We start from the raw sequence: 20,298 nt of genomic DNA on the forward strand, positions 1-20,298 counted from the left end.
TTGCTACATTTTGAGATAATTTCATAAAAGCTCCTCATATTATACATTACCTCAGCTTGACAATTTGATATAACTGTATATAATAAGGAAATTGCAGGCTATGAAATTCTCCTTTGACCTTTTAGCATTGTTCCAATTTTTATCCCTGCTTAAGTTGCTTAATGGCAGCAGAACTGAATATCATGTCAGCAAGTGACTATTAGTCCTCGGCAGAAAGGTTTGCATGGGCATTTGTGACAACCCGGCAATGAAATAAGGGCTAGAGTTGGCTGACTTCTGCAGAGCCAGAAACTGAAATGAGCTCCATCTGAAAGTAATTGCTTTCAAAACATAAAATGATGAGAGTGGAGGAAGTGAAGGAAGGAGAGGTGGGGGGAAGAGGGCCCATTCCTACCTCCTGGTACTATAGAGCTGTGAAACTCAAATAGATTCCAGTTTGGAATTTTTCTTCTCTTGCCCTGACGAGCAAGAGAGCGATAACACAGCTTTTGACACAGCTGCATGAGCATGCAAATATGTGGACTTATCAGGGTGTGGAAGGGTCAGCACTGCTGGAACACACCGCTGCTTGCCCCGCGCCACACACACCGCTACTCCCTGCAGACAGTGGCAGAATTTTAATGAGGACTCAAACTGTACAACCGAGGAGCAATGGTGAAGCTGACTGTACACAATGTTTCTCAAGCCATTGCCTACACTGTCAATTTCACGTTTAAGGTGGAGAATCTTACAGCGAGTTTATATATAAAAAGAAAATGCACAATTCTCTCCCCAGATCCTGTACACTATTCAGCAGGTTAAAATCTGAAAAAAAAAACAACTTTCATTAAAAAAGTCATTACAGTATTTGCATACATCAGGGATAGTCTACATAATTGTGTTCATCTAGAAAATCTGTGCATTTATAAAGCATTTCCATGCACTGTAACAATTCTGTATTTCAAAAGAGGTACAAAAAGACATCACAGCAGTCCTAACCACTAGAAAATTACATGTAAAACAAAACAAATGTGCATCCTTTTATTGAATGTGTCAGATGAATAAAACACAGTAACAAAGATTCGGAAAGATGCAGATTTCTATTTCCACCCAGTGATCACAGTACCAAAAGATACAGTCATGTGAAGTGTGTGCAGTAATCGGTTTAGGCAAAGTGCCTCTTCAACTGCTTGTTCATCGCGCCAACCCGAGACCAACTGCTGCGTTTGAGATTACTGTGAAGAAGTTTCTGCATCTAATAACTCAGTATTCAATCACCTTGCAAGCTTAAGTGCACTGCAGCTACAAAATAGTGTTCTATTGCATCAAAGTATAAAGTGTGTTGCTTAAGGTTTAAAAATCTATAGAAAAAGTTCATTTTCCATACAAAAATGCTGAAACTTTCTCAAGATATACACTTTGAGATGTGAAATTTAACACATTCCCATCCACCGGAGAACGCTAAAATGTGAGGCTTTATTGAGCTGCAGCACAGGCTTGGGCAGCGGCGTGTAGGATGGGAGGGGGCTGTAGTGGCCTGTTTAGGGAACTAACACAGCATACAGGTTTCTGTATTTAACTACGTGATATCACCATTTCACTGATGCCAGCAGCATAAAAATAAGCACCGCAAAGAGTGTGTTTTGGTATAATGGAGATCCCTGGGCTTCTTCCTATGTCGGTGGAGGCCCGTTGGTGTATCGCAGCATTGGATAGAAAGAACGGGCGAAGTTGTTTGCCTGGGTGCAGCTGTAGTCTTCCTCAGAAGATGGAATCATGCACGCCAGGAGAAGAAGTAGTAGAAAGAACAACTGGAGGGGTAAAGCTGCTCGTAACACACGGTAAAAGAAGGAGGGGGACCGAGGGACCACGTGAGTCGGTTGTGCGTGGCTTTCAGCTCTGAAAAGAAGATGCACACACACAGAAACAGCACTTCAGAGTTTGAATTAGAAGTTATTTTAACTGCCTCTCGGGGGTTCATACCCTGTACCCAGTGCTGCACAAGAACACTTTAAGTGTAACTTCAAAGCATGCAAGACTGCTCTGGAGGAAGCCAGCCACTAGATTAGCCTTATATTTCTTTTTTTATACATCTAGAAAAGAAATGTTTATTTAAAATAGCTCAGATCAGTGGGTTTTAAATGTATTTTTTGGGTTGCAAATGCATGTTTTCCCTGCAGTCAAACAAGCCACTCCAAGTACTTGGAAATGGACCATGGAAAGTCACTGCTCCAGCCTGAGAAGACTCTATTTTGCCTGTGTCACCACAATCAATCTTTTTAACAGACCCTACCATAATGGAGGTGACATTTCTTCCTTCATGGTCTGTTTTCACTAAATGCCTCTAAGGTGCAAGTTGCTTTGTACAAGGTTGTTGGTGACTTACTTAAAAAGCAAATATTCCCCCATTTGGCTTAAAAAGATCTTCTCAAGAGGGAAGACAAGCTCAGATTGCACAGCAGTGCAGAAGCTGAGAAGCTCCATCTTCTTCTGTGTTAGCTTACTTAAGAGGAACAGCTGCCTTACCACTCGGGTTAATACAAATTCATACCTTGTGTTGCTGTTTTTTCTGCCATCTGAAGTTCTCCTTATTGTGATCTGTTGAGAGAAATAGTATCTATTAACCAGAATTCATAAACTATAGCAAGGAATTTCTTTCTTAAAAGAAGGCTGTTTTAGGCTTTCAGTCCTGTTGTAAGTTCTGTAATAAGGTATACACATCTAAAAGGTAAAATGGCTTCATCTGAGGAACCTTCAAGCTAATCACACACACATATGCTGACAGTGAAGTATTTTAAATAAACAAATACATTAAAAAATACTAGCCTTCTTCACAGGAGGGCTGGATTTCACTGCAACTGGATGATAGACTTCTGAGTCCAAGTCATCTGGAACTGGCAGGAATACTCTGCTATCCTAAAAGGCAACCACATGTCCTCTTTAAAATGCATCATCAAAATTCAAAACAGAGGGAGTTCAGAATCATCTTCCATTGTTTGTCTACAGTTGTGCAGCTTCTTTAGCACAACCAGCAGTAAAGAGATGCTCTGGTTCTCTAGCATAACAAAATGTTACCTGCTATGCTCAACCAGAAAGCACTGCTAAGGAACAAACACGTGCAGGTATTAACTCGAAAACTTCTCTATCTGATAGTTCTCACAGATAAGCAGCATATTTCTGCTGAGTACTGAACTTCTGTGAGTTCATTACACACTCCTAGTCTGATACTTGGTGAAGCTCATAGGATAAATTAGGTTAGAAGGGACCTCAGGAAGTTTACCTAGTTGAATCTCTTGTTCAGAGCAGGGTCAGCCATGAGATCAGACTGGGTTATTGAAGGCTTTCTCCTGTTTGCTTTGAAACCCATCAGGGATAGAAACTGCACAACCTCACAGGGCCATCTATTTCAATAACCAACTAGTCTTGTGCTAAAATTTGTACTTACATCAAGACTGCTCTTAGCTTCTGAAGGTAGAATTACTGAAAAGTATTTATAAAAAACTGAATTGAAACGAACGTTATCATTCATAAATAAAAAAGGCTGCTGAACAAGTATTTAAACTGACTCACCAGACATCCTTGTACTGATTTCAAGTCATGTGAAACTTGCTCAAGAAGCTGTTTCAGTTTCTTTCCAATCACATGGACCTTCTCATCAGCTTCAATGTAATCTTCGCCATCAGATTTAAGCAGCAGGTAAGCAGAGAGTTCTTGAAGACAGTTTACTTTAAGCTGCTGTTCCAGCAGCTCTTTCTCCAGTTGCTTAGAAGAAACAAAAAAAACCAGTGTAACAAGCTGTTACTTTCATCTTGATGGATGCTCCCATAAGCGGATGAGCTTTAGGAAGCTTTGAAGAACAACTCAACCTGCCTGTCCAAGCGCAGTACACGGGAACTGCTGCAACAGCTGCTTATGAAATGAGCATAATGCTTTTCCTTTTGTGGTGAGAGCTATTGACCCACTGGGAGAAGTGCTATAGTCTCTACTTACCAATAACTCTTTCTGGCTTTCCAGTACTGTATGTGGGTCAGCATTTGGCTCTGTGATTTGTGCCTCACTCCTTCGGCCTTCGGCACTTGCTAACCACAGGATTAGTTTTTGGCTCTGATCATGGAAGTCCTAGAGGAAGAAGTGAGAAGAGAAGAAGAAGAAAGAAGAGAAAAAAAATATTTTTGCAGCATTTTCAAAACAGGAGACCCAGCCCAGATGAGAAAGAGCTGACAAGTAATTAATAATCAAGGAGGCTTTAGTTAAATGAGTACATTCGTAGGATAAGGAAAGTATTTTCCAGTTCAAAGCTATTTTTGCGAAACCCTTCAAACCCAACCAAGTCAAGTTTATCATGAAAAGAAACAGGTGTTCCACTGTGAGCAACCATTCTGCAAACATGTAGAAGTTTGTCCCTTTGTTCTCTCCCCTTATCTATCCCACAGTGACATCCTCCAGAAGACTTTCCCACATAACCTGTATGTTGTATGCACCTGGCAGTGCAGCAGGGCTTGCCGTAAACCTTTCCTCCAGTTGTCCAATGAGTGAGTGGCTTTCTCCCAACGCAAGTTCACCTTCCGAAGCCTGTTCTGAAGCTCCTTGAACTCTGTGCTATCTGCTTTCTGGAACTGTTTGCTGCTCAGGTTAACTGAAAGCACCACCGCCTTGTAGTTATCAAACGCTTTCAGTGTGTCCTGGTAGGAAAAGAGAATTAGGAGCTTCTAAGAACAATGGAAAACTTGTTTGTTATGTGCCATAACATAGCCTCACCAAAGAAAAAGAGAGACAGGTATTGGGGAAAGCTGTTTAACATGTTCTTTAACAGTGAAAAGGTACCAGATTCAAAGTAGGTGCTCTTTTTTATTTTCTTCACTTCAAAGAAAACAAAGGTGTTTGGGCCTGTTCCATCAGTCACAAGCATTACGTCCTAATCCCCTTCTGCCCTTCCTTCCTCAGTGCTTAGCATTTCTGTCTCTTGTTGACATTTGTACAAATATTCTCATAGGTCATCGTGTGATATTTCTTTTGATTTACAGAATCCTTAAAATAATGCTGAAAAGGACAGTAGGGCAACATCAATCTCAGAGCGTGCTGCTCAGGGCCTCATCCACTCCAATTCCGAGTATCTCACAGGATGGAGAATTTGAATGTGGGTCCCTGGTCCTACATCTGTACATCTCTGTTGTGAAGAGTTCTCTCTTTTCTCTAGTCAGAGTCTAGTTTCTCTAGTCAGCCCCTTTCTGACTTGGCAAGGTCTTGCTGAATGGCCACCCTACCTGACTTCTTCCTCTCCCTTAAAATTGTAGGGGGAAATAAAGGCAGTTGTACGATACAACCACTACTTGGCAAATTCCACATAATGTTAATGTAGATTTCACTTTTTTTTTTTCTTTTAAGAGTGACAAACAATGTCTCGGTCCCTCAAAAAGTTTACAGTGTGCCTCAAGGACAATCAGTCTTTTTGAAGTTGTGGGCTCTTGCAGTATAAAAGTAAGAGCTGCAGGATGAGTTCTGCACTCAACACAGCTCTGACTGAGAATCTGTTACAAAGACCAGTCAGAAAAGCAATCTATATATTCTCAAGATCTGTAGCCCAGTTGTTGAAAACCACTGTCAGCCACATTTTGCCCAAAGAAGAATCCTGTATCCCTCCAAGCAGCAACGTTTCGATATCAGACAATGCAAATGGTCCCACAGAGAAATCTAAATGCCAGTAAGCAGTCAGACTGGTTTTATCCTTATCCAGGGCAACTGGGATGTCCTGATACCTCATAAACTTCACAGTCTTATACCTATGCACGCTGGCTCTTCTAGGGACTCAAGAGAGACCCAAGCTGTCTACGAAGGGGATTTACAACCATCTGGACTCCTCTTCAGCAAATGCACAGGAGAAAAGCAGAACTTAAACTGTGCACCCAACTCCAGCCTGATGAGAGGCACCTGCTGCCACAAGCAAGGCATCACTTAAACCTTCCCTTGCACTTGGTGCCTGAGCCAGGCTGGCACAGAGAAGCAGGGCTCAACCTGAGGCATTTTGTTACCTAAGTCTGCTGAGCCTCACACTCAAATGCACCCTGCCAGTTCAACCTGCAGACCTTATTTAGTCCTGCTTAATTTATGGAAGCTGAAAGTCACAGCAGGCAACACAACAAGACTTCAGAGGTTGACAAACATTCACAGTAATGTGTCTTTAACTAACTGTTCTATTAATTACTCAGCTAAAAATTAGCAGAGACTGATTAATGAGCTTATCTTGTTTCTTGGTTTTAACTAATACATACTATTCAAATGAGAAATCTACATTTGCTGACTGAAAAATACAACCACGCATTTTGAAATTTTGTATCTTTCAACCCGATTCTTGCTAAGGCAAAAATGCTATTTAAGAGCTAAGATTTTCTGCAAATACCATGCTGCTAAAAAAGAGAGCTCTAGGGCAGATCTTGCACAGTCTGTTGGAGCTACAAAGAAACAAAACAAAACCAAAACATGAGCTATGGCTACCGGCTGCAAACTCTTGGCTGATTTTTTTTTTTAAAATTTAATTAATTTATAATCCCTTTCTGGTTTGCACAGAGGGGACAGGCACAGAACAGAGAACTGTGCCAGTACCACACTTCAGAATACCCAACCACCCCAGGACAGGGCCAGACACTTGCCAGCTGGAGAGTCTAAACCTTCAGTTTTCAGGCTTTCTCTGTATTTTTTTTCTAACAGGAAAAGGCCTAAAGAGAGATGTTTGGGGTCGAATGTTCTCGTTCAAAGAGAATAAATTGTCTTGGTAAGAAAACAGAAAAGGAGAAGCTTTTTTTTTAAGCCTGGCTGCCTGCAAATCTCTACAGATGAAGGCGGCACCTTGCTTAAGTAGCCTCATCAGTCCTAGCCAACACAGCTTAGCTCCTCTGTGCTGTATACACACAGCTATTGGTGCTGCCAACATACCCTAGGAGCACAAGAGGTAACAATAAAGTGCATCAGCATTTCGAAATCCCACTTCTCAGCATGCCATAACTTACTTTCAATTTCTTGACCTTTTGTTCCATCGCCTGCATGCTAGTTGGAGGTTTTGCTTTTTGCAGTTCTTCCAGCTCCTCCTCAGTTTTATCAAGCCAAGCAGAGACATCGCTGAGATCAGAGTTCACCTGCTGCCATTGCTGCAAGTGCTGCTTTATCCTAAGTTTATTTCTGAGGTCTTGAGCTTGGATGAGCTCCCACCTATCAATAATGCCTACAAGTGACAGAACAACAAACGCTTACATGAACATTCCATAAAACAGATGCAAGGGTTTTCAAAGCCAAATTACTCTCCAATCTACGTAGGGCCAAATAAGTACTGCCATTTACTACTTCATTTTTTATTTCTTGAGATAAAACAGAGTAACTTTGCATGCTACCAGGCAAGTTACCCATAGTAATGCCATAGAATTGTTATCACATTACTTCAGGACTGTTTGGATTCAGCTGGAAGCTTAGGACGAGTACAAGAAGATGGAATTCAGTGAAGCCCGTTGTAATCCGATAGATACGACAATGGGACAAAGTATGATGCAGCAGTTTGGACTTGGGTTTATGTTTCACCAGTTCACGGCTAAAGGAGATGCAGACAGCACTTGTGCAATCACTAGCACTGTTTCTCTGAGCCTTTGTCAGAGGGTCTCCTATTCACCCCACCTATGGAACGTGGTCCATTTCTGATATCAGAAGCATAAGTTCAGCAAGCTGCAGCATATAGCTCCATTCTTCTTTATGCCCTTAACTTGCTTTTACAATTGCAGTACAGACATGATCTTATTACCGTCTCAAGAACCTGAAACCAGGAACAGGGTCCAGAAAGGTTAAGAGAACCATCTTGTTGGCCTATTTTGAATTAAGGACCGCAGTGAATACAGTGAAGAACAAAGTACACTCCCAGCTTTGACAAAACATTTCTGTGTATGGGAGCTGTAGTGTCTTGCTGTACAGACTTCCAATAGCTAAGAGAATGAAGTCTGGCAACCTTGCTTTAGACAATGAAACAGACTTCTTCTGAAATCTGAATAAAAGTCTTTGAGGTATCCACACAAAAGTGAAATTCTTTCACTTCACTCCAACCAGTCAAGAGACACGAGTAAGAAAAATCTCAATTCTGGCAGAAAATGTAAAAGCTTTGAACAAAAAACTCAGGCTGGAAATATGAAGTGAGAATGCAGCCCAATGATTCTTAGCAAAATGCATTCATTTGGACTAGAGCAATGTAATTGTATTTTACTCCCAAGGCAAATGTGCTGCCTTTGGCCCATTTCTGCTTTGTATCCCCAAAAGCCTCAGGGCAAAAATCTACAACACACTGCCTGAATGCTCTGTACCTGACTGCTTCTCTGCAGCTGCCATAGTCACAAGCTCTTGGTCATCCTGGGGTTCTTCATCACTCATGTTAGTAGATGTGCTGTTCTCCTTGTTGACGCTGCTGCTGCTTGCAGAGCTGAGCTGCTTCACCTGGAATGACATTTTGATGGGTGAGCCCAGGGTGTTAACCAGTCATCAAAGTCAAGCTTCATTTGTGTTTGGATTGCTGCTGAGCTCTCACAAGTCAGATTTAGCACTGGGCTTCTGTTTCTCTGCTAAGAGTTTAGGCTGGCTCTCTATGTTTCTTGGGAAACAAACACCATGTTGACACTAATTATTACAAGAGTGGACATGGAAGTGGCCCTACGTGTACCAGACAGCTTACATCTGCTGATGCTCCTTGTTAGATTCCAGTTCTCAGTAATACTCAGTGATACTAAGGCTTCACAGCTGCATTAATGGTGACAAAAGCAGCCATGTAGCAGAACCACCTTGTGTATGAAAGAGGGCTGACAGTTGATCCAGATCCACTGAGCCTGGGAGCTGCTGGTGAAGCCCCATCTGGAAACCAGCCACCAGCAGACAACAAGGCCTTCCTTCACTGCTAATCCCACTGAGTCATTTTTTTTTATTGCCCTGAAGCAGATTAGATAGTGGGTTGCAAGCTAGAAAAGGACTCTCCAAATCAGTCTGCTTAGTAAAGGGAGATATTTTAAGTAAACACCAAGGGAAGATGTTCACACACCCTCTTTGGGAAGGTAAGCTCTCCCAGAGTTATACCGTGACCAGAGGATGGTCCTCTGTCATGGTTTTATGATTTTTTTGACTGATTGATTCTGATCAGGATCCTAACACATTGTTCTGAATTGCTTTGGAGAAACTTCTCTAGTGAGTGCATAGATGGAGACCCTCAACGGTTCCCTGAGTCACCAGAAAGAATGTCTGTTTCCATACAGCAAACATCCCTGCCACCAACTAATCTTTTCCCTGATGCTGGAGGAGGGAAGAAGATGGAGCTACACATAGCATAGGTTCAGTGCCCAAAGAACCTCCAACTCACATAGCCTGGCTTATAGGGGGTGCTCGTCTCTGGACCAGACAGCACATCACCAACAATCTCTGCCTGGTTGTATCGGTGTTTCCTGCAGACAGGGCTCTCGGGAGAATGCCAGGGATGAGCTTCTGAAACAGCTTTTCCTGAAACAAATAAAATGAAGGCCGAATGCCATGAGTGCAAATTCCCTCCTCCGTTAGGAAACCGTTGCTTTGTATTAAGTTAGAAAGCGCTCTAAATAAAATGGCATCGTTATGGCATAAAAACGACAGTTTTGCAGCTTTCCTTGCAAAGCATGCACATTTGCAAAACATCAACAGTGTTTCAAAGGTAATGAGATGACAGCCATGCAGTTATGGGACATTCTGTTCTCTTCTGGAAAATGCTTGAATACAGGGATGAGTTCAAAATAAATACACAAAAATGAAAAAGGCTACACTGTGGTTTTGGAAAGCTTGCATCCTAACGATACTAGCACATATCTGCAACACATTTCAGCAGAGATGAGTCTAGATAAGTCCTAACCACTTGTTCTGCATCTAACAGACAGGACACGCACGGTTCTGTCACACACGATGCAAAACGCAAAAAAATACTTTCAGAATTGGAACTACTACTCTCAGTAATTACAGAATTAAAATTGGAGACAACCAAAAAAGTGATACTACCCAGAGCACACCACCAAGAAAGTACCAGAAGACTTTGGATCGATACAATGAAATGCACGTTAACCACCTTGGCAAAATCTAAATGGCATGTTTTGGACCGCTTTGTAATGCACATGTGAATACTGCAGCGTAAGAACACCATGGCAGGATGAGGCATGGTGTCCACACAAGGCAGGAGGTCAGACATTACGTATGAGAGAGGTTGAGGAATATAGCGTGCAGCACAGGGAGATTGCCATGTTCAGACACATGCATTAGCAGGTGCCTACCAGAAGATGCTTTCAAAGTTTTTGTGGTCATTTTAAGATATGCCTCAGGATTTTCAGTGATTTCTACATCTGAAAAAAGAATAATGTCATTTTCCTCACTATGCAGTATTTTCCAGCTATTAAAAACAACTGAAACAATAAGGGACAACAAAGGCAATAAAATAAAAAGTTATCGGCACTATTTCCATCAGACATTTTTAAAAACTAAGGGTTCTTAAAACCTTGTTTCTTACAATTAAACTAGGGCTGGACAGCAGGATTCCCTCCATGAAAACACTTAAGAGATGAGACTGCTCACATCTATTAACAGTACCTGAAAACCAACAGTACAGAAACAAGACCTCAATCCCCCTCCCTTCCCACACACAAGGACATCCTGCAACTGTCTCCAAAGAAGCAGCCAGCAACAGGTTCTCACCTGACAAAGCACTGTAGTACGTCGCTTCTTCTTCATCCTCGTGAGACGAAGAGCCCCCCACATCACCTGTGTGATCCCACTCAAGTGGGATGGAGTCAACACTCACAGGAGTCTCACAGCCTGATCTTTCATGACCTTGAGTAGGTGGCATAAGGTGGCAAAGGGACTGTGGGGAAGAGGGCCCCTCACTGATGGCCTTCTTATGCCAGGGATCGTTCTGGATTTCCCTGGAGTCTTCTGGATCTGTTTCATTTTCAGAGGTCTCTTTTTCATCATCTAATCCCTAAAAAGGTAAAATATTGTTGTATATTAGCTATTACTAACAAGCAATAGTTGTCAAAGATCTGCACTGCTAACTCAGCGACACAATACCACTGGGGACAGTTTTGTGGTGACTTGCAGTAACCCAAGACACATGTTCAAAGAGAAGCATCATTTCTGCACCCTTCCTCTTTTGCCAAAACAATCCTCATATCAGCAGCTACTTCTCTTCCAAGACACTCAACTACTACCACAGCATCTCCCTCTAGTTTGCAGAGAGGGGTCTCCAGTTCCAAACAGATTGCATGGGTCAGCAATGAAGCGATGCTCTGGTACAGGTGAAAAGCTACTCTTAGATGTTGTTTACCAATTGTTACCAATCCCACTTGCCTTTCAAATAAACGTTCTTTCTTTTTGAGCCAAAGCAAACCAGGTGTCAACTAAAAGTTCCCAGCAGAAAGTAAAGAGCCTGCTGCTCCCCCAGCTCAGAGTTGCCCTAAGAAAGGGGACTGATGGACATCCCAAACAAATCCATAACGAGGTACTGTATGCACCTTACTGGAATTAAAGAAAACAAAGTGATATGAAAAACAAGATAAAGCTTTTGAAGCCCTCAATCACTACTATGTCAATATTAACTATGTGAGTTACTTCCGTGCCATCATCCACTCTGTGCATATGGACACCCAACAGGAGAGAAGTAAGGAGACATGGCAAAAATTTAGCAAACTTGGTACAGCTGCTGAGGGATTTCCTGCTCCTGTGAGCTCAGTATGCTTGGTCAAGCTGCTGGGGATAAGCACTAAGCACTGCCTTTCAAACACCAGAATCTTGCCAAAGTATCAAAACAACTGTTGCTTCTTACGGGATGTCTTGAAGTCAGCCTTTGATGGAAGCGGGCAACTCGCCCAAACACCTCCTGGCAGTATCTGTGAAGTTCTTCCAATTCATCTTCGATCAGGATAGCATCCAAAGGCTCGCTCTTCTGAATTAACTGTTCCCCAAAAACGATTAGCTGATCAATCTTATTGGTGTGCAGTGTTATTTCCTGCTGAAAACCCTGTTTGAAACATACAAAACAATTGGATCACATCCGTAGCTTCCCTTCATAGCCTAAACTTTGTCCATTTCTTACTACAGTAAAAGGAAAAGCAGCAATTGGCATTGCTGGCTAATTTCATTTGGCAAATATCTTTTAACTGAAGAGGTGCAGAGGTTTATTTTACTAGCAGGATTATAGTTCCAAATGAAGTGGCATTTTCCACGTGTGTACACCAGTATGACTGCTCTGTCCTGAGCCTGCAGGGGATTGCAACGTGAGAGTTCAGATCATCAGTTTATTTTTCCATTGGGTACACAAAATCTTTTTCTCAGTAGTAGAGAAGTTTGTCTGGTTAAGCTTACAGCCTACAAAACTGCAAATCTGCATCCCAGTGCAATTAACAGTGTAGCAGAAAAGGGGAAAAACAGCATATAAGAAGGTATCAAAGAGCCAATGTGTATTTTAGGCCTTACAAAAACCTATTGCTTGTTGTGAGGCTCCAGAAAAACAGATGATTCTGTCAAGAGGGGGCAGCCCTATAAGATGAGCTTGGTTCTAAACAGCTGCTTTCTAAGGATACGTACATTTAACTGGCGCATTTTGTCATCGAAGTTACTTTTTGAGAAGTGCTCCACATTTGTCAGCTGGAGGTCCATTTCTGTGAGCCAAACAAGGATGTTTTCCCTTGTTGCCTCAAACTCATCTCTGCGATTGGTGAAATGCTGAAAGAAAGAAGCCACCGTTACAAGAATTTACTAACTGAAAAAAAACATCATGGGAGCTCCTTGAAACAAGTTTTTTCACAGCTGCAGTTCACCTTAATGGCCTTCAGGACAAAAATGACAGCATGTCATGTATACCAACTGTGCCCTTCCTGTAGTGATGCTGGCATGAAGTGTTGTATGCCATCACACTGTTTGTATGGGAGAGGGAATAAAACTTCAGCAGGGCAAGGTGCCTTTATAAAAATAATTCTTGTTTTCATGCAGCGTAACAAAAATACCTTCTCCCACAACACTGCAAGTCATTTGGACTAAGGGTCAATCATTTCATTTGTTCTAAATTTAGGGAAAAATTAGACAAAGGAAGCCATTCTCATCTCTAATTGAACTCAAGTAATTAAAACTATGGTAATTAAAAACCAGTAAAACAATGGAGAGGCAAGATTGTGGATGCTGACACAGATGCAGTGGATGCACCGCTAGCCATGGAAGGCAGGAGGAGCCCTCTGCCACTATCTCCCACAGAAGCTGCTCACGGCCTTGCAGCTTGCAGTGCCCCAGTTCTCAGTGGATTTTCTTCTCAGAAAGGGAATTATGTAACTTCCCAAACACGACACCTCCTAACTGCACTGATCAAATCCCTCCAGATATCTCACAGCCTCATCCATTGGCCATTGGGAATGAATAGTTATCCCTGTCAACTGCTTGCAGTGTTGCCGTATTTAAAAATCAGGCAGTGACAAGATTTCTGAGGGAACATCAGGGAAAATCTGCCCAGAAATCAGTTGAACTTGACTTTGGAAAAATCATCCTCAACTACAGGGCAGTTGTCTAAAAGTCACACGTACACTTCAACAGCATTCTTCTGTTAAGCAGAGAGCATAGCATGAGGCAGTGACAGCACATACCCCTCCACCACACCTCCATGCTTCAAGCCCACTAGGTGAATCATAACTTGGAAGGAAGCAGAGCTGCATTATGAACTCCAGAATGTTTGTATACTGGGACCTTCTGTCTCTGCCTTTTATTTTTGGAAAGATGCAAGTGTATGAATGGATCTAGCCACGACAGAGATGACTCAAAGGAGAGCATGATAGGAGTGCTAAGGCCCACAGCACATTTTCCCAAATTTGGGCCAATTCCTCACCTACGCTTCTTCACTTATCAAGAACCCATCTGCCAAGGACACGTTTGCACCACGTACTTGGTGACCTTTCCAGAGGTGCTCTCCCACACTGGTAACTCTAGACACAACTCAACACAGCTGCTCTTGAATACGTGTTTTGCCCTTCTGCATCTCCTACAGGAACCTGAAAGTGCTCCTTAACTCCCTCACCTCACCACTCACTTACCTTGAGTCTCCTCAGAATGGCAGCCACTCTTTTCTGGAGGTTGTCCCAGCGCTGGTTGCCTTCATGCACCATCTGCTTCAGCTTGCTGGCGGAGTCCGTGCGGTTCTCGCGGGCAAGGCGCCTGTACTGCTTATTGATCAGCTCCAACTGAGTGAGCCGCTCATGGATTTGCCGCTGGAATGCCTGCAGAGCAAACGGAGAAACTCAGCCCCCTTGCTGACAAGAGAAAGAACTGGGATAACACTATCCATCGAGAGAGATGAAGATGCCTCCTCTCCTTAGAAAAAAAAAAACAACAAAAACAACGGTCTTTCCAACTACAAAATTAAGCCCAGAGAAGGACCCGTATTTAAAATCATCTGCTTAGCTTTAGATCACTAGGAAGAAAAAAAACAACAATAAAAAAATAAAAACAAATCTTTAACTTGTAAGAGGGATTGTGTTGGATCAGAGTCTTATATTCTCCCCATAAAAAAAATAAATGAGACAAACAGACCAGCCAGATATGTGGTAGCCATAATACTGCTATATAATGTATGGTTGCTGTATGTTAACTTCAAATTACAGAATGTATTTTTCAGCAATCTGAGCATTTTGTAGAGGCAGTAAGCACTCAGCAGTCTGACTGCCCAGCCAGATACAAACATGTTGTTAAAAATTCACCTCAAACTTCTTCAGCTCCTCTTTCGCGTGTGTATACAAAACCTCTGAAGAGTTGGGGCTAGCTGCTGTCCTTTCAGCTGATTTTAGCCAATCTTCAAAGCGAGAATAGTCATCCAAAAACCTCTGCCATAGGCGCCAGGTTTCCTCAATTCTGATAGGGAGAAGCAAAAACGGAAGAGTTTTATCACAAGCTTATCATTCTTTATTTCTTTTCAAAATTCGATTTGTGGCACAAGCTTTTCTTCAGAATGCTGACCCAAACTGCTTTAGGAGCTGCTGGGCACAGACTTACTTCATTCGCCTCTCCATCGACATGGCACAAATGTTTCTCCACCGCCTGTCCAAGCTCCTGCTAGTCTGCTGGATGGAGTCGCACTCCGTCTCATTAGCACACGCATCGGAATCGTGCAGCAGGACTTCACAAATATTAAAGACAGACTCCACTCCAGCTGTGTGCTGTTCTATGTCCCGCTGCAGATCCTGCATCGACAAAAGAAGGGTTTTAGTGGAAGGCAATACATGTGGCTAGGTGTCAGACATCCATTTTCAAAATGCTGCAGAAGTTGGGGAAAGAGCAGTTTGTATGTCAGTAAAAGGTTACTTGGCTTTAGGACGAAGGCTTACGGGATGGGCTGCATAGGAGACAGACAGATTAGGACAGAACTACCATAGAAAAAAAGGAATTGTCCAGATGGATTTCTCAGTGAAAGCACAGACGTTTCATGAACAATATGGACAATTTTAACATGCATTCAAAATCCAAACCTTACACACACTGTAAATGCATACTTAGTAATTTTGACTGTACCAGATGACAGTATGTCCTGTCAGCTTACCACAGTGTGAGACTTGATAGAGAACTCACTGTACACTTCCTGTACTTCAGTAACTGCATGATCACAGACTGATATCACAAACTGCAGAAGCGCAGCAAAAGAGCAGCCAGTGTCACACTGCTTTTCTTACTGCCCTTATTATCACAGATCCTATGATTCCATTTTTTTGCCCTTCCAGAGCTCCTGTTTCAACAGACTATTTTAAAGGATCTGGCAAAGACCCTTTGCCTTACCTACACTACATGTTTCTTTTCACTTCTCCATCCTATTCTGGTAGCTCCTTCTGTACACACAACTATTCAGAAAGTCAAAGTAAGTGAAGAACATAAAAAGAAAGCCTTACCAAAGTATTTCATCTTGAAAAAGTAACTCTGCACATTACCAAGTGTGAATATCACTGAAATGACAATGCCCACTCTTTCAATTTTTCAGCCCATTCCTGGCTTTCCTAAAGAAGGGAATGGAGCCTCTAACCAAAACAAAACAGAGAGCAACAGCAAACACTAACAAATATTTTTCTGACAGCAGCAAGAACTCCCATTAAAAGACTGATTGCAGAGAACAGATGAAGCAGACCTGGTTTAGCTATTGACTGAAATTAAACCAACACAACACCAAAAAAGCCCACCCAGACATTGCTTGTAGGAAATACAAGAAGAACTGAAGGAAGGTCTTCCCTGAAACTAACAAGGAGCTGAGTATCACCTTGTGGAAGACTTCACTGTTACATGAGTACTTGAAAGAAGGGCTAAGCCAGAAATGGCAATAATTTGGCTTGTGGGATTTGTGATAACATACCAAAATCTTTAAACAGATAAGAGACTGCCAGAAGAAAACCCTGCATCAATTTTGATAATTTACTAACGATTCAAAGCTGTTGTCTGAGCACAAGGCAGAAGTGTTCTTATAGTACAGTCTCTACTTCTCAAGGCAGCTCTACCCCACTGCTATTACAAAGAGAGATTCTTCTGTATCTGTTAAAATACTCTGGATTTACAACCATATTTCTAAAGATGAGAATCTGGAACACAGATTACAAAACCATCTTACTTACATTATGACATGGTGCTGAGACAGTTTCATTACTTTTGCTCATGCTTGGGTTCACATGCAATAACCCCAGGCAGAATCCTTGCTGTTTTCACAGCTGTTATTCCAAATGACCTGACTGCATTACGGTGAGACAAACACAACCAGACCATGAGGCCAAGAACGTATCTTGAGCCCAAAAAGGTACTTTTCCATCAGCTTAAGCAGTCTACATCCTGCTAGACTTCTGCATTGGTGAAATCAACTTGAAATCTAAAAACGAGTATTATTCATGTTTCAAACTTCATCTTTCTGAACAAACACGCCCTAAAACATCTTTCTGGATGCACAATGCTTTTAAATGTCATTAGTCAAGACTGAACAAGTAAAGCTTTTCCAGCTGAGGATGTCAAACAAACAAAGCCTGCAGGGCATATTTCTCACCAACACTTTGCACTTGCTGAAATATTCCTTCAGACAAAACCAGGAGGGATCTCTTTACTTGTTGCGTTTAGATAAAGGTTTTGCTAGTATGTTTTTCCTACAGTCTTTTTAGTCAGCACAAGCTTCTCATGCACAACCCGCTGAAAGTTTACAGTAGGAGCAGTCTGGAGGTGCCCACAGGTCTGCACTGACAGAAACCAAACAATAAGGCAGTAGATAGCTCTGAGCAGCAAATGATGGCTCTTGCCGCAATGGCTTTAGTTTGGAAAAGAATTCCTATGCATCCATCTTACTTCTCTGCATGGCAATTTATCACAGCCTTTGAGAAATGCAAAAGGTTTGAATGGGGAGAAAATACTATACATACTATTCCCAGTGCAGATGGAGCCATGAGAACACAGAACCAAAGGTTCTGGTGTTTGACCAGCTGCTGGCATTGGCAGGAGCCATCCCTACTGCCGTCACAGAGGCACAGGCTCTTCCCATGATCTCTGGGACATGAGGCAACTGAGAGCCATAGCAGCCAGCAGAGCACACAGCCCTCAGGTCTGGGTCAGTAAGGGATCTTTTATTAGAAAAATAAGCAGCAGCCAGAGAGACAGAAGTTGGAAAGGATGGGAAGAACACTCTTAGGAGGCAGATGCCATAAAGTTCCACATTTCACAGCTTTATTCTTGATCTTCAGTTTTAGGGCTAATACTCCTGTTAGAGTTAGAAGACAGACGTGATTCCCAGCCTTCCTAAGGAGGCACTGAGAACCTGGGCAGACTTATAGCACAGAGGAAAGGTTGACACAGCTTATGCTGCTCTACCAGCAAGTCTGTGCTTTGGAGAAGCTCTTTTTCCTTCCCCAGCTGCTAGAGAAAGAAGTTTTACTACAGGACATCTCAACCAACTTCCTTTGGACTGGAAAAGCTTGCACATTCAGTTGTAACCAGTCCTTGCCATCTTCAGCACTTAAAAACTAGCACAGATCTTTAAAAGCTCCTTGATAAGTCACTGTCTTGGAGAAAAGCCTACATGCAGTACACCAATGGCCAGTACTGCTAGGCTGGTTCATACCTATGCCTCAGCAGGATTCATGCACCATCCCACAGTATCCTGTGGCAATACTGTCTGCAAGTAGAGAAGGAAGGGGAGAGAGCTAGAGAGTGCAATACCTCATATCACAGCACTTACATCTGTCACAGCCAGCTTGCTTCTGTGATTCAGGCTTTGCAATGCTGAGCCCAGGTCATCTATCTTCCTGGCTGAGGAAGCTGGGCTTGTTCAGCCCAGTGAAGAGAAGGCTGTGGGGAGATCTCACTGTGGCTTTTCACTCCTTTAAAGGAGCTTATTATCAGCAGAGAGAACAACTTTTTACATGGTCTGATAGGAACAGGACAAGGGGGAATGGTTTTAAACAAAAAGCGCCTTGTCTAGCCCTTACAGGGTTGAATTTAACTGGGCAAGAACTCTGATGTGAAAAAGCTGTTCCTTGTACTTTGTGGGTATTTTTCAATGGAGGGGAGAAGAGGGAGCAGACCAACACTTACAATACTGAAATAACAACAAGCAAATAAAAATCCTCATAATGCATCTTGGCAGGAACATGCAGTGAAAGTTAGAAGGCCTGGCTAAAGAAAAGAGAAACGTGATTTTAAACTAGGACCAATTGTCAGCAAATTTTCAGCTCATTCGCTTTGGCTGCTCCTATTTCCCACCTGCTGTTCCGCCAGTCTCTTCTGGATTTCTTGGTCATCACAGATGTCATAAACAACAGGCTTAGAAAGTTCTGACTCAATCCGGGCCAACCAGGTGCGAAGGTTACTCATGTTTTTGTCCAAAAGTTGTATAAAAGCAAATGTTTCCTTCAGTTTCTTCACCCTAAGCAAATCAGGAAGAACATTTTGTTACAAAGAACTGTAATCAGTGGAAGTTATGTTAGCAGAAGGTGACAACAGGCACGGCTTTCAGAAGGACGTGCTATCACACCAACCTGCTGTCTGTAAACTAGAGCCATATTTTAGTTAAAAGCTACCTAAATTGGCTCAGTAAGCCTCTGCTCTACAAATGCAGGGAGGTCTTGTATGAATTACTTACTGAAGCTAAACGAGAAGTGTCAAATTTGTAGCCTCACTCATCTGTTGCTCAGGTCTTCAGCTCATTCTTGGGCATTTGTCTGTACTGTAAGATGTCTCAGTTAAACTGAAATGGATATCTATGCCCCAATGTACCTGCTGTGAATGATGTTCAAGGCTTTCTTCATCAACCACCAGGCCTACCCTAAGCAGAAGGACTGCCAGCAAAGTATTGCTTGCCAGTGGAAACAGAATTGTGCCCACACCAAATGTCCAACATCCTGGGTAAACGAATGCTGACTCCTGAGAAGGCCTGAGCTATAACAGCTTCAGACCTCACAGTGCTATGCTGAAAGTTCTTCTAAGCAAGAAACTGAAATGTGTGGAGTGCTGCCAGACTCTCCTAGTGGGTGAAAATGAAAAAAAAAAAACAAAACAACAAACACTGAAAAAGGGAAATATCCAACAGTTGGAGAGTCATACACCACACAAGCAAATAAACTGTATATAGCAGTTAGTTTTCTTACAGCTGTTTATAGCACAGCTCTCAAAGCACAGACAAACGTTTTACAGCCTTTACAAAATATTCCCATGTCAAAATCCTTTACAAACCTCTCAAACTGCCCAAGTAGCCCGGTTACAGATTTTTGTAAATTTATCTTCATATATTGAAGGAGTATCTGCTAAACCACCTCACCACTCTCACGTGTCTTCTTGTAATTCTCATTTATTGACATTTCCAATAACAATTAGTAAAAAGCCCAATACTGGATGAAATACATCTCTTCTGACTTCAGTTTGATATCAGAGCTTGCCAACCACATTTTGATAGTTAATCTAAGAAGAAAAAAAATAAACAAATTCTACATCCTGATTTTAATCAGACCTGTTTTAAACATCTAGATTATAAGATAGGATGAACTGTACCAAAAAGCACTTCTCTCTGTGAACAGCACTGGTTTATAATGCAGTACTATAAACACCAACTGGAGTCAGGTGAAATGATTTCTCCCCTGCCCTAGAGAGAGCCCACATCCAGCTGGCATCATTTCCCTACACTATCCCTCCTGGCCTCTTTCATCCCTCTGTTGTCTCATTCTGACCCTACACCTGGGGATGGATTTTTGACCTCATTTGAGATTTTAAAAACACCAATTTCTGCATTAAGCTTTAAGTGACTGCCTAGTC

At 42.2% G+C, this 20,298-nt stretch overlaps 1 protein-coding gene across 6 annotated transcripts in view; it reads right to left on the minus strand.

Annotated features, from left to right (window-relative positions):
* Window positions 1-602: 602 nt before the first annotated feature.
* The window catches only part of SYNE2 (spectrin repeat containing nuclear envelope protein 2), a 155,073-nt gene continuing 135,377 nt past the window's right edge, over window positions 603-20,298 (minus strand). For 4 of the 6 annotated variants that reach the window (XM_042814203.1, XM_042814205.1, XM_042814202.1 and 1 more), the window contains 17 exons: window positions 18,754-18,916; window positions 15,034-15,221; window positions 14,742-14,892; window positions 14,079-14,261; window positions 12,589-12,726; window positions 11,828-12,022; window positions 10,702-10,984; window positions 10,284-10,352; window positions 9,353-9,489; window positions 8,313-8,442; window positions 6,984-7,195; window positions 4,461-4,661; window positions 3,970-4,098; window positions 3,550-3,741; window positions 2,806-2,895; window positions 2,531-2,577; window positions 603-1,878 (listed from right to left, as the gene is read on the minus strand). In XM_042814203.1, the coding sequence (XP_042670137.1) occupies window positions 1,653-1,878; window positions 2,531-2,577; window positions 2,806-2,895; window positions 3,550-3,741; window positions 3,970-4,098; window positions 4,461-4,661; window positions 6,984-7,195; window positions 8,313-8,442; window positions 9,353-9,489; window positions 10,284-10,352; window positions 10,702-10,984; window positions 11,828-12,022; window positions 12,589-12,726; window positions 14,079-14,261; window positions 14,742-14,892; window positions 15,034-15,221; window positions 18,754-18,916 (2,734 nt within the window). In that variant the 3' untranslated portion in view covers window positions 603-1,652. The remainder of the gene's footprint in view (window positions 1,879-2,530; window positions 2,578-2,805; window positions 2,896-3,549; window positions 3,742-3,969; window positions 4,099-4,460; window positions 4,662-6,983; window positions 7,196-8,312; window positions 8,443-9,352; window positions 9,490-10,283; window positions 10,353-10,701; window positions 10,985-11,827; window positions 12,023-12,588; window positions 12,727-14,078; window positions 14,262-14,741; window positions 14,893-15,033; window positions 15,222-18,753; window positions 18,917-20,298) is intronic. The other 2 variants (XM_042814204.1, XM_042814206.1) reach the window with 1 other exon arrangement.

This window comes from Centrocercus urophasianus, unplaced genomic scaffold (assembly GCF_019232065.1).
Source record: "Centrocercus urophasianus isolate 14NV4802_14NV808 unplaced genomic scaffold, USGS_Curo_1.0 seq_14, whole genome shotgun sequence".
Classification (NCBI taxonomy): Eukaryota; Metazoa; Chordata; class Aves; order Galliformes; family Phasianidae; genus Centrocercus; species Centrocercus urophasianus.